Here is a 14,046-nt window from a genome sequence, read left to right on the forward strand (position 1 = left end):
AAATGTAAAAGTTATAAATGGACTCCAGCGATTGAAGAGCGAGACAGAGAATGGATTATCGCAGATTGATCCATATAATCCTGCATTCGGTTAAGATATAATGAGACCAATAATATCCTTCGGTCGCAGAACTTCCATTTTCAAATCATCATTTGCTTTGCAATGCCAAATTAAAAAAAAAAACAGGTTTATTTTTGGCTGCACTCGGAGAATCCATGTGTAAACAAACGGGCGTAAAAAAAGACTTGTTCAGGTTTGGAAAGCTGAATAATCCTGTGCAGTCTCGAAGAATATGGATAAATCCAAACAATTATTCATTAAAGGTTCCAAATGCTTGGCTCTGACATTGCTGGGCTTTATTTAACACCTTTAATTTTACGCTTAATTAGTACCTAAAAGCCATTTACCCTTTGCCATCCGCCATTTGCACTGAAAATTTTTTGTGAAATAGGTTTATGTCACCCATGAACCAATGGGGTTACGATACAAAATAATAGACTCGACAATCTATGTAGTTTATCGTAACCCACATTGCTTCATGCGAAACCTGTAGAGGGTTAAATCACTGTCTCTGAAAGCAATGTAAATGTTTGCAGCAACATAAACAAGAATACTCCAGCTTTTTCAAACCTGAATTAGCTTGATACCCGTGAAGCACTCGATGAATGATAAATTTCTTTTACAATTTCTCCCTCATCCCTTAGATTTCGAAGGCTGTTTCTCCAACTACTTCATTCCAATTCCTCCCTTTTTCTTAAAATTTCGAGGCTGCCCCCCCCCCCTCCCATTTTCATAACAATTTCTTCCTCGTTGCTCTCCTTTCCTCCTCCCTCATTAAACCAAGTGTTGTGGCCAAGTGTAAACCATCTTCACTCATTTGATCTTAATGCTGCGCGAGAGCTGGGAGCGAATTCCGGTAGTTTCTCCACCGTAACGAGTCTCTTCATTCACCACAGCACGGACCTGAAAACGTGGGCACACGAAGTGTGAGAAGTTGGCCGAAATTTCCCCAGAAATCTAAAGGTTTAAAACCGACTCATACAAACAATATCATCATTATTCAAGGAAATTGCTTTTGAACAAAAAAAGTGTAGTTTTTCCACATTCATTCCACATGACTGGAAGATCTTGACATTGATTGTACACTTTTTATACACATCATGTTTTCTCGAAAAATGCATCAGTTCCAGTAGAGCTCAGATATATATATATATAATTGTGGGGGAGGGGGTAACATAATTAAGGCCTTTAAGAAAGTCATTTATTTTGTGTGAACATGTAGGGGGGGGGGGGGGGGGGGGAGTCTAAGCCAAATATCAGTGGTAGGGGTGGGAAAATTTCGAATCGCTGTAATTAGAAATCCGGGAGTTCTGAGCCCTGCCAATGTGTGATTGTTAACAACCATTGATCATACTTCCGTCAGTTTATAAATCTACACCGAAACATGCAAAATTGAGCGTTGATCGAAGTGACTTTAGATCGCGTGCTATGTTTCAGTACCTGACTCTTGCGCTTGATCACCGCCTTGGAGTATTTCTTTTTAAGTTTCACACGAGGATTTCTCTCCTGCTTCTTTTTCCTGGCAGTCAGTCCCTTGTTCTTGGAAATCTGATAAAAGGAATAATAAAAAAGTTATAACTTTCGCCACGGGAAATCGTGCAACAGATTTCAAGAATTCTACATAATGTAGTGGATTCGAATGATGAATCGATTGGAACGATGAATGGATTTGAACTATAAATAAAAGTCCTCTTAGATGGCACTTTTTTTTTCAATCGAGAAATATTTAAGGTTTCATTGGTTAAAATTAAAGTGTCCTAGTAAACTGCTGAGAAAGGTGAGTTCCTGGTATGTAATAGCTCGTTTACCGCCCTTATAGTGTATTAAAAGTACAGAGTTACTGTAGCTTGTATGTAATAGCTCGTTTACCGCCCTAATAGTGTATTAAAAGTGTGTAGTTACTTATCTTGTATGTAATAGCTCGTTTACCGCCCTAATAGTGTATTAAAAGTGCGCAGTTACTGTACCTTGTATTTTATTGTTCGTATACAGCCCTAATAGTGTGTTTAAAGTACGGGGTTATTGTACCTTGTATGTAATAGCTCGTTTACCGCCCTGATAGTGTATTAAAAGTGTGCAGTTACTGTATTTTGTATGTAATAGCTCGTTTACCGCCCTAATAGTGTATTAAAAGTTCAGAGTTACTGTACCTTGTATGTAATAGCTCGTTTACCGCCCTAATAGTGTATTAAAAGTGTGTAGTTACTGTATCTTGTATGTAATAGCTCGTTTACCGCCCTAATATTGATTTAAGTAACTGTGCCTTGTACGTAATAGCTCATTTACCGCCCTTATAGTGTATTAAAAGTTCAGAGTTACTGTACCTTGTATGTAATAGCTCGTTTACCGCCCTAATAGTGTATTAAAAGTGCGCAGTTACTGTATCTTGTATGTAATAGCTCGTTTACCGCCCTAATAGTGTATTAAAAGTGTGTAGTTACTGTATCTTGTATGTAATAGCTCGTTTACCGCCCTAATATTGATTTAAGTGACTGTGCCTTGTACGTAATAGCTCATTTACCGCCCTTATAGTGTATTAAAAGTTCAGAGTTACTGTACCTTGTATGTAATAGCTCGTTTACCGCCCTAATAGTGTATTAAAAGTGCGCAGTTACTGTATCTTGTATGTAATAGCTCGTTTACCGCCCTAATAGTGTATTAAAAGTGCGCAGTTACTGTACCTTTCATGTAATAGCCCGTTTACCGTTCTAATAGTGTATTAAATGTACGGAGTTACCGTGTTACTGTACCTTTCATGTAATAGCTCGTTTACCGCCCTAATAGTGTATTAAAAGTACGGAGTAACTGTACCTTGTATGTAATAGCTCGTTTACCGCCCTAATAGTGTATTAAAAGTTCAGAGTTACTGTACCTTGTATGTAATAGCTCGTTTACCGCCCTAATAGTGTATTAAAAGTGTGTAGTTACTGTATCTTGTATGTAATAGCTCGTTTACCGCCCTAATATTGATTTAAGTAACTGTGCCTTGTACGTAATAGCTCATTTACCGCCCTTATAGTGTATTAAAAGTTCAGAGTTACTGTACCTTGTATGTAATAGCTCGTTTACCGCCCTAATAGTGTATTAAAAGTGCGCAGTTACTGTATCTTGTATGTAATAGCTCGTTTACTGCCCTAATAGTGTATTAAAAGTGTGTAGTTACTGTATCTTGTATGTAATAGCTCGTTTATCGCCCTAATATTGATTTAAGTAACTGTGCCTTGTACGTAATAGCTCATTTACCGCCCTTATAGTGTATTAAAAGTGCAGAGTAACTGTACCTTGTATGTAATAGCTCGTTTACCGCTCTAATAGTGTATTAAATGTACGGAGTTACCGAGTTACTGTACCCTTCATGTAATAGCTCGTTTACCGCCCTAATAGTGTATTAAAAGAGCAGAGTTACTGTACCTTGTATGTAATAGCTCGTTTACCGCCCTAATAGTGTATTAAAAGTGCAGAGTTACTGTACCTTGTATGTAATAGCTCGTTTACCGCCCTAATAGTGTATTAAAAGTACGGAGTAACTGTACCTTGTATGTAATAGCTCGTTTACCGCTCTAATAGTGTATTAAAAGAGCAGAGTTACTGTACCTTGTATGTAATAGCTCGTTTACCGCCCTAATAGTGTATTAAAAGTGCAGAGTTACTGTACCTTGTATGTAATAGCTCGTTTACCGCCATAATAGTGTATTAAAAGTACGGAGTAACTGTACCTTGTATGTAATAGCTCGTTTACCGCCCTAATAGTGTATTAAAAGTGCAGAGTTACTGTACCTTGTATGTAATAGCTCGTTTACCGCCATAATAGTGTATTAAAAGTACGGAGTTACTGTACCTTGTATGTAATAGCTCGTTTACCGCCATAATAGTGTATTAAAAGTGCGCAGTTACTGTACCTTGTATGTAATAGCTCGTTTACCGCCCTTATAGTGTATTAAAAGTGTGCAGTTACTGTATTTTGTATGTAATAGCCCGTTTACCGCTCTAATAGTGTATTAAATGTACGGAGTTACCGTGTTACTGTACCTTTCATGTAATAGCTCGTTTACCGCCCTAATAGTGTATTAAAAGTACGGAGTAACTGTACCTTGTATGTAATAGCTCGTTTACCGATCTAATAGTGTATTAAAAGTGCAGAGTTACTGTACCTTGTATGTAATAGCTCGTTTACCGCCATAATAGTGTATTAAAAGTGCAGAGTTACTGTACCTTGTATGTAATAGCTCGTTTACCGCCATAATAGTGTATTAAAAGTGCGCAGTTACTGTACCTTGTATGTAATAGCTCGTTTACCGCCCTTATAGTGTATTAAAAGTGTGCAGTTACTGTATTTTGTATGTAATAGCCCGTTTACCGCTCTAATAGTGTATTAAATGTACGGAGTTACCGTGTTACTGTACCTTTCATGTAATAGCTCGTTTACCGCCCTAATAGTGTATTAAAAGTTCAGAGTTACTGTACCTTGTATGTAATAGCTCGTTTACCGCCCTAATAGTGTATCAAAAGTGTGTAGTTACTGTATCTTGTATGTAATAGCTCGTTTACCGCCCTAATATTGATTTAAGTAACTGTGCCTTGTACGTAATAGCTCATTTACCGCCCTTATAGTGTATTAAAAGTTCAGAGTTACTGTACCTTGTATGTAATAGCTCGTTTACCGCCCTAATAGTGTATTAAAAGTGCGCAGTTACTGTATCTTGTATGTAATAGCTCGTTTACTGCCCTAATAGTGTATTAAAAGTGTGTAGTTACTGTATCTTGTATGTAATAGCTCGTTTATCGCCCTAATATTGATTTAAGTAACTGTGCCTTGTACGTAATAGCTCATTTACCGCCCTTATAGTGTATTAAAAGTGCAGAGTAACTGTACCTTGTATGTAATAGCTCGTTTACCGCTCTAATAGTGTATTAAATGTACGGAGTTACCGAGTTACTGTACCTTTCATGTAATAGCTCGTTTACCGCCCTAATAGTGTATTAAAAGTACGGAGTAACTGTACCTTGTATGTAATAGCTCGTTTACCGCTCTAATAGTGTATTAAAAGAGCAGAGTTACTGTACCTTGTATGTAATAGCTCGTTTACCGCCATAATAGTGTATTAAAAGTGCAGAGTTACTGTACCTTGTATGTAATAGCTCGTTTACCGCCATAATAGTGTATTAAAAGTGCGCAGTTACTGTACCTTGTATGTAATAGCTCGTTTACCGCCCTTATAGTGTATTAAAAGTGTGCAGTTACTGTATTTTGTATGTAATAGCCCGTTTACCGCTCTAATAGTGTATTAAATGTACGGAGTTACCGTGTTACTGTACCTTTCATGTAATAGCTCGTTTACCGCCCTAATAGTGTATTAAAAGTGTGTAGTTACTGTACCTTGTATGTAATAGCTCGTTTACCGCCCTAATAGTGTATTAAAAGTACGGAGTTACTGTACCTTGTATGTAATAGCTCGTTTACCGCCCTAATAGTGTATTAAAAGTACGGAGTAACAGTACCTTGTATGTAATAGCTCGTTTACCGCTCTAATAGTGTATTAAAAGTGCAGAGTTACTGTACCTTGTATGTAATAGCTCGTTTACCGCCCTAATAGTGTATTAAAAGTACGGAGTAACTGTACCTTGTATGTAATAGCTCGTTTACCGCTCTAATAGTGTATTAAAAGTGTGTAGTTACTGTACCTTGTATGTAATAGCTCGTTTACCGCCCTAATAGTGTATTAAAAGTACGGAGTAACTGTACCTTGTATGTAATAGCTCGTTTACCGCCCTAATAGTGTATTAAAAGTACGGAGTTACTGTACCTTGTATGTAATAGCTCGTTTACCGCCCTAATAGTGTATTAAAAGTACGGAGTAACAGTACCTTGTATGTAATAGCTCGTTTACCGCACTAATAGTGTATTAAAAGTTCAGAGTTACTGTACCTTGTATGTAATAGCTCGTTTACCGCACTAATAGTGTATTAAAAGTACGGAGTAACTGTACCTTGTATGTAATAGCTCGTTTACCGCACTAATAGTGTATTAAAAGTACGGGGTTATTGTACCTTGTATGTAATAGCTCGTTTACCGCACTAATAGTGTATTAAAAGTACGGGGTTATTGTACCTTGTATGTAATAGCTCGTTTACCGCCCTCGCCATCGCCCTCCTCGTCCGCTTGGTACTCAGGCTCATGAGCCAGCCTGGCAATAAATAAACTGGTCAGCAGTGATTCGCTGTTTTACTGCAGTTTTCAATGTTGTGCGAACACTCGCCGACAATTTCCAACACTAATCGCCTTCTGACTTCAGTAAATCAAAAAAACTGTGAAATGGTTTCCAATCACGCCATATCTTCGCACGGCGCTGACCAATAAAAAAAAGCAAAAGACGGGCAGTAAAATATTACTGGCGAAAGTTCGCAAGATATTGAAATTATTGAAATAATCGCAGTAATATTTTGATGCACGATTTGCAAATCCTACATAAATAATTACAATTATACCAGGATCTCCAATTTGAACCATTCCATTTATCAAATGCTGCGGCTCATTATCCGTTCAAAGACTTCAAACTTGGCATTTCAAAACTGGCCACAAAGACTATTTGTAAGGACCTTGGGCCAAATCTTTTGTTTATCCATATACGTAATTTCGTTTTTGCCAACTTCATCTACTGTTTATCTCACTACCCTGGGTATCAAAGCCTCCAGGCTTCTCTCGTCCAGTAACGCTCAAAGCATCACTGGACGAAAGAAGTCTGGCAGCTCTGGTACCCAAGAGTATTGATCTCACATGCACAACCACAAAAGAAATCTCATATTTCTCGGGTACGCATAGCATATAGTTAGTCACAATATCACTCTAAATATCTGAACACTGTACAGATTTAGTAAATATAAGTCTCCAGAACACATTGGATTATGGTTAAGGAAGGAAAACATACCTGGCTGTCATCTCCTTCATCTCCTTGGCCTTCTTTTTATTCATTTTCACTTCCTCGTAATAAGCGAGGGGATCAATGTCTTCCTTATCTGTGTGCTTTCTTTTCTTGGATTTTGCCTGGTGGCGCATGTTCAGTTTGACCTGAAAGAACATTAGAATCATTAGTAAACCAACAATTCCTTCTCTCTCTCCTCTGATGTTCCCTGTCCCTTGAAATGCAATAGGGGAACTCTTATTTTGGTAATGTAATACCTCAGTGTCACTCTCATCACTTGAAGCCAGCAAAGCGGATAACTTCTGTGTTTGTTTAGACTTTTTACCAAGCTTCTCCTGCATCAAATACATCATTACAATGAGCACATAGATCAAGTGACTCCCTCAATGTCTATGAGACATCCCCCAGACTACAGTATTTTGGAGAGTTAGACCTTATTGCCTTAGCCATCTTTAAGTCCACAGCACGATTTAGCCGTATGCAACCGATTTACAACATGTCTTAGCCCTAGTGGAGTCGTAGGATTTACACTCTACAGCTTGAGTTGTAGAGGTGTTGCATACAACTAAATTGTGTTGTCTAAATCAGCCTATAGACAACTCACAACTCCCACCAGTCCTCTCTATCCCTCCCTTTCCCTTGGGCTCCTTCCCTAAACATACAGTATCCTCTAGAAACCCTTGCCACTGACATGTACTGAACTAGGTAAGCAAAGACAGCCAGATTTGCTAAAGTAGGAAGAGGCTAAAAATCTAGCATTCTTTAAGGTTAAAAAAGACTCCTCTTTGGCATTCCCTACATATACATGACTTGCCTACTGCAAAATGTACCTTTAAGTTGGATTTCTTGGTTTGGACCATACTTGCATTTGGTAACTCCCCATTTTTGTGCATTGCAAGAAGCGTCTCAATGTCTTCCTCAAGTCTTGAGTCAGTTGGTTCAAGTTCTTTTATTAGCTACATGGGTGGGTGCCAAGAAAACAATAATTAAGTATAGCAAACACCCTACTAATGAACCAGGAGACCTTTTTTTAACAACGTGCACATTTACACTGTGAGTACACTGTACTATGCTGTACTGTACTGTTGCCAAAAATATATTAAAAAAAAGAAAGTTAGCGAATTAGCATGCAGTACTGTCGTTACAGTTCAATTGACACAAACTTCATAGCTACATACAGTAGGAGCAGGATTCCAACATTGTCTTATGTGCACCTAAGCATTTGTTTGACTCACTGGTTGGCTAGTAAGAGTGACTATGGGTGCATCACACTGTTAAAGTCTACTGACTGTATACAAAAGTTGGTTTGGTTCTTATTACCATGCCACCAACTGGCTTACCGTTCGGAGTTGAACTATTCTAGCAATGACTGGATGGTCTTTGACAGATGCCTGCTGAGCTTTCAGACGCAGGTAAAATGCAATATTGATGCAGTAGCTACAAGGAACATTATTTAGCATTATTAATATATGGGATCCCTGGAGATACTAGTTGCCATAATGAAATATTAAGTCGTGGGAAATAATTTTAGTTGTTTGAAGGTTTTTGAAAATGTTTAAGGCTGGAGCTGTTATTGTTAATTGAAAAATGTTTCATTTAAAAAAAAATTTTCTTTTTACATCAAAGGCAGGGAGTTCCTCTAAATACAGTAGATTGCAAACTATTTCAAATTTCATGGATTTTTGTGTGTGTCATCATAGCTGTCATCTCGCCTTAGGGGAAATCTTGAGAAAATACAGTGAATGTATCAGAAGCACTAAGATAGCTAATGCGGAAGAATACAGTTAATGTATGGATATTTTGGAGAAAAATAGGCCTGAGAAAGTGTTCAAAATCTTGAGAAACCTGCCTAATGTGGGAGAGTTCACAACTATGTGTCATTCAAATCCAGCCTTGTTTGTAGTTTAAAAAATGATGCAAAAAATATCAATAAGAAATTCACATACAGATATGCTACTCAAAATCAGATCAAATGATCAATATGGCAGGATCAACAAAATATTCTCAGGTACTAAGGCACTGAAAAAATAAACATCCTTCAAGTGTCACTTACGTTAAATATAACTTGTGTTTCAATTCGATGTATTTTGCACCCTGAAAAAAACAAAGTCTAATGTAATACATTACGTACTGTATGTTAAATTATTTAATCCAAAAAAGTACTATATATACCTCATCAGGAATGTGGCCTTGCTTCACCAAGTCAAGAAGAGGGTTGAGACAATCAACTATTTCTCTCAACTGAAGGGCAAGTACAATATAGCATTAGCAAACATAGCAGGAAACAATGTTTCAAACTTATTTGTCCAAAAGAAAAACAAACAGAGGAGTGCATTAATACCTTTGTTTTCATTTCATTCAACAGCTCAAAGAGCTCTGGGGAATCTCTGGATAAAATCTAAAAAAAAAACACAGATTATTAAAAAAAGTAAATAGAAACTCTAATGGTGCATTCATACAGTGTTATACAGTAGACATAAAAGTTAGCCCGCTATTTAACATGCATTATCAGTAGCCTGTAGTGGCAGTAGTGGCTATTTTCCTGTGTGTATTTAACTACACACTGTAAAGTCTTCTGTGTATCTATTAGAACAGACGCATGCAAAAATGAGAACTATTTGTTTTATACAACAATATTTTTTTTCACATTACAATCTAGTTTTTGGAGAGCACGTATATGCTGATGCCAAGTGTGCATGCGTTCTCTTATAACACATGGTAACTCGACCAATCAGAGCGCAAGATTTATAAGTGTCATATAATAATATAAAAATATTCTTTTAGTTTTGTACCTCCAGCTTCTGTTCCTTAGTCAGCTTTGTAAGGTCTAGTGCCACAGTCTTCTCATCCTGAGAGGCAGCCAAAAGTAAAATGTTAGCAAAGAAAGGCCAGGATAAATTAAAAGAGGATATTTAATGTATCAGACAGCCAGACAGACGACCAGACAGACAGACGACCAGACAGACAGACGACCAGACAGACAGATGACCAGACAGACAGACGACCAGACAGACAGACGACCAGACAGACAGACGACCAGCCAGAGAGACGACCAGACAGAGAGACGACCAGACAGATAGACGAACAGACAGACGAACAGACAGACAGATGACCAGACAGAGAGACGACCAGACAGATAGACGAACAGACAGACGAACAGACAGACAGATGACCAGACAGACAGAGAATATAAACACCAGCATACACTTTATAACTAACCTCTTGTAATTCCACTTCATCATCTTCTACAGGAGCACTCTGCAATAAAAAAGAAATAATGATTTTCACTTGTCTCTAGTTAATAGCATCTGAGACAGCTACAAATACCTCTAGTGTTTAATACAGTAAAAAAGACTTGCCTCCTTTCTTTATCAAAGCCCCATCTCCAATAAACCCCCATGCCCTCTTATAGACAGAAAAGAAGTGTTTAAACCATAAAAAGGCAGAATTTAATGATTGAACCAAAAAGGAAAAAACCAAAATAAACACAATTTAATTCTATTTTATTTCTTAAAATGTACAAAGGATGAAAATATATGTACCACAGTAATGTCAAAATCATCACCATCAAAAGCCATGTTGCTGCGCTATACATACCTCAGTAATGTCAAAATCATCATCATCAAAAGCCATGTTGATGCGCTATACGTACCTCAGTAATGTCAAAATCATCATCATCAAAAGCCATGTTGATGAGCTATATGTACCTCAGTGATGTCAAAATCATCACCATCAAAAGCCATGTTGATGCACTATACGTACCTCAGTGATGTCAAAATCATCATCATCAAAAGCCATGTTGATGAGCTATATGTACCTCAGTAATGTCAAAATCATCATAATCAAAAGCCATGTTGATGCGCTATACGTACCTCAGTAATGTCAAAACCATCACCACCAAAAGCCATGTTGATGCGCTATACGTACCTCAGTGATGTCAAAACCATCACCATCAAAAGCCATGTTGATGCGCTATACATACCTCAGTAATGTCAAAATCATCATCATCAAAAGCCATGTTGATGCGTTATACGTACCTCAGTAATGTCAAAATCATCATCATCAAAAGCCATGTTGATGCGCTATACATACCTCAGTAATGTCAAAACCATCACCATCAAAAGCCATGTTGATGCGCTATACCTCAGTAATGTCAAACCATTACCATCAAAAGCCATGTTGATGCGCTATACGTACCTCAGTAATGTCAAACCATCACCATTAAAAGCCATGTTGATGCGCTATACGTACCTCAGTAATGTCAAAATCATCATCATCAAAAGCCATGTTAATGCGCTATGCGCACCTCAGTAATGTTAAAACCATCACCACCAAAAGCCATGTTGATGCCCTATACGTACCTCAGTAATGTCAAAACCATCATCATCAAAAGCCATGTTGATGCGCTATACGTACCTCAGTAATGTCAAAACCATCACCATCAAAAGCCATGTTGATGCGCTATACGTACCTCAGTAATGTCAAAACCATCACCATCAAAAGCCATGTTGATGCGCTATACGTACCTCAGTAATGTCAAAACCATCACCATCAAAAGCCATGTTGATGAGCTATACGTACCTCAGTGATGTCAAAATCATCATCATCAAAAGCCATGTTGATGCGCTATACGTACCTCAGTAATGTCAAAATCATCATCATCAAAAGCCATGTTGATGAGCTATACGTACCTCAGTGATGTCAAAATCATCATCATCAAAAGCCATGTTGATGCGCTATACGTACCTCAGTAATGTCAAAATCATCATCATCAAAAGCCATGTTGATGCGCTATACGTACCTCAGTAATGTCAAAATCATCATCATCAAAAGCCATGTTGATGCGCTATACGTACCTCAGTAATGTCAAAATCATCATCATCAAAAGCCATGTTGATGCGCTATACGTACCTCAGTAATGTCAAAATCATCATCATCAAAAGCCATGTTGATGCGCTATACGTACCTCAGTAATGTCAAAATCATCATCATCAAAAGCCATGTTGATGAGCTATACGTACCTCAGTAATGTCAAAATCATCATCATCAAAAGCCATGTTGATGCGCTTCTGTAGAGCAATTGCTTCCTCCTCCTCTTCCTTCTCCAGCGCCCAGGCTTCCTCCTCGGAGTCTAAAAAAGTGAGAAACACGTTTTATATTTAATCAACAGTACAGCCTTTTGCTTAATTCAGAGCTAAACTTTAGGGACTTTGTAAATGATCACATTAACCACTTGTTTTTTTAAATGGAACTAAAATCTTGATTGAAATAAAGTAACAAGCTGAAATAAATATTTGCAGAATGGCTAAAGAGATGCACTTTTAGCATCAATTTCTTACCAACTTCAATATCAGCATCCCCAACATCAGCATCATAATAATTCTTCTTCTTCTTTCCCCAGGCTTTATCACTTGGTAGACCTGCAAGTAGAAGGCAAGTAAAGTTCAAAATGCATAAAGTAATTCAATAACTACAGTATAACTGAGGGAGTTTACCTTCAGTCTGACCATCATCATCTTCATCATCATCACCACCATCATCATCATCATCTTCAACATTGTCCTGCCATTAGATAAGAGACCAATTAAATACTAGGTAGCACTTCTAGTGAAAGGAATCTGACCATTGTTAATAGATTGAGAACAGCTTTACCAATATAAAAAGTTGTACAGAAAAAGTGATCAGAGTACATTGTTGTGGGCTGTTTACTAAGATCACTTTTGTTGCTTTTTTTGTTGTGTACACCTGTTTTAAATAAGGTTGCACTTAAGAATCAATGTGTCATAACCTGTGGTGTTTCATGAGCCCTGGTCTCTGGAAACCACTTGGATGTTTACAGGCAACAAGAATGCAAACCAAATCTGGATTCATCTTTATTAATTTGATACCTATTTGATTATTAAAAATGTCATACCTCACTATCACCAAGTTCAAGCCCCATTACTTCTTCCTGCACCAGAAGATAATAAAAAATCAGAAAACACATTTTTGGAGGGTTATTCAGGATTTGAGACAAATTATAAAACAAACCTCTTCATCACTAGAATTATCAGAGTCACCATTGTCATCTGGATCTAAAAGAATCTACATGAATGTTTTTAGTAAATACTCAAGCCATTCACATTCAGAAGGACCTGTTATTATACCTTGTCGCGTTTAGAATGGAATTTACCAACATCATCTTTGAAATAGTCTTCGGATTCCTAGAAAATAAATGACACAATATGTGTTTTTAAGAACAATTATATATGAAAGATGATGTAGTTTCAATTAAAAATACCTGAGGTGTTCAATCGCCAAAAGCAAAAATCAGTATTATTAATTAATTCTAATCGATGGTTATCTAATTGTATTTGCAATCAATAATAATTGATAGCAATCGGAAATAGTATGCAGATAATTGTATGTATCAATACAATCGATAAGACTTATTGGGAAAGCTCTTGCCAGCATCAATTATAATCGATCACAATCGATATCAATAAATTAAGACAATAAATTTAACAATTTTCTTTGATACAGTTTATTGATTGGTTTTTCTGTATCGATTCTAATCGATTGAATACGCTGGATAACAGTAGAAAGCTAGGCTACAGAATTCAAGGCCACATCCAAACTTATTTGAAGTCGCTCACAGTACAAAAAAAAAGATGAATTAATTTTTAGAAAGTTGTTTGAGCCTTACAGAATGCCTCGAGCACATAAGACACTTACTGGGTCTGGCTCAGAAATATCTGACTCTTCCTCGCTTTCCGCTTTCTTTTTTGGCTTTGCACTTCTGTGGACGAGGTTTTACATGGAAGTTAGAGCAAGCTCAAAACAATCCCACGTGTGTAAATTCGATTCGAATTATAACCATAGATCATAATTTTGGCTTAAATGTATGGCTTAACAGTAAGACGACCTAATTACAAACCTTTTCGATCGTCCCATTTCTATAGGTTTTACTTGTAGCTCTCGTGGAAAAGTAAACAAAGCCAAAATACCAAAAGTTCTACAAAATTTCCCAACCAGCGACGGCCATGTTGGAAAAGTGAGTTGTCGATCGGCGCATGCTCATTGCGGT

General features: G+C 37.3%; 1 protein-coding gene across 1 annotated transcript; it reads right to left on the reverse strand.

The window, feature by feature from the left end:
- Positions 1–291: 291 nt before the first annotated feature.
- On the reverse strand, positions 292–14,045 carry LOC5513839 (something about silencing protein 10). Its single transcript, XM_032383351.2, has 20 exons — positions 13,897–14,045; positions 13,695–13,758; positions 13,127–13,183; positions 13,011–13,064; positions 12,895–12,930; positions 12,476–12,542; positions 12,320–12,400; positions 12,002–12,111; positions 10,200–10,238; positions 9,773–9,829; positions 9,322–9,378; positions 9,153–9,221; positions 9,034–9,074; positions 8,321–8,417; positions 7,811–7,936; positions 7,238–7,315; positions 6,987–7,126; positions 6,170–6,245; positions 1,501–1,608; positions 292–963 (listed from the first exon to the last, which is right to left on the reverse strand). Exons 1-20 carry the CDS (start codon positions 13,911–13,913, stop codon positions 874–876), a joined length of 1,464 nt encoding a protein of 487 aa, XP_032239242.2. The 5' UTR covers positions 13,914–14,045; the 3' UTR covers positions 292–873.
- Between the last annotated feature and the right edge of the window lies 1 nt (position 14,046).

This window comes from Nematostella vectensis, chromosome 13, assembly GCF_932526225.1.
Source record: "Nematostella vectensis chromosome 13, jaNemVect1.1, whole genome shotgun sequence".
NCBI lineage: Eukaryota > Metazoa > Cnidaria > Anthozoa > Actiniaria > Edwardsiidae > Nematostella > Nematostella vectensis.

Bases quoted from the DNA above. Each gene is read 5' to 3' on its own strand.
- LOC5513839 (XM_032383351.2), bottom strand. The intron at 9,379-9,772 runs GTACAAAACTAA...TTTTTTTTTTAG, and splicing joins CTAAGGAACAGAAGCTGGAG to ATTTTATCCAGAGATTCCCC. The intron at 7,937-8,320 runs GTAAGCCAGTTG...CCACCCATGTAG, and splicing joins GAATAGTTCAACTCCGAACG to CTAATAAAAGAACTTGAACC.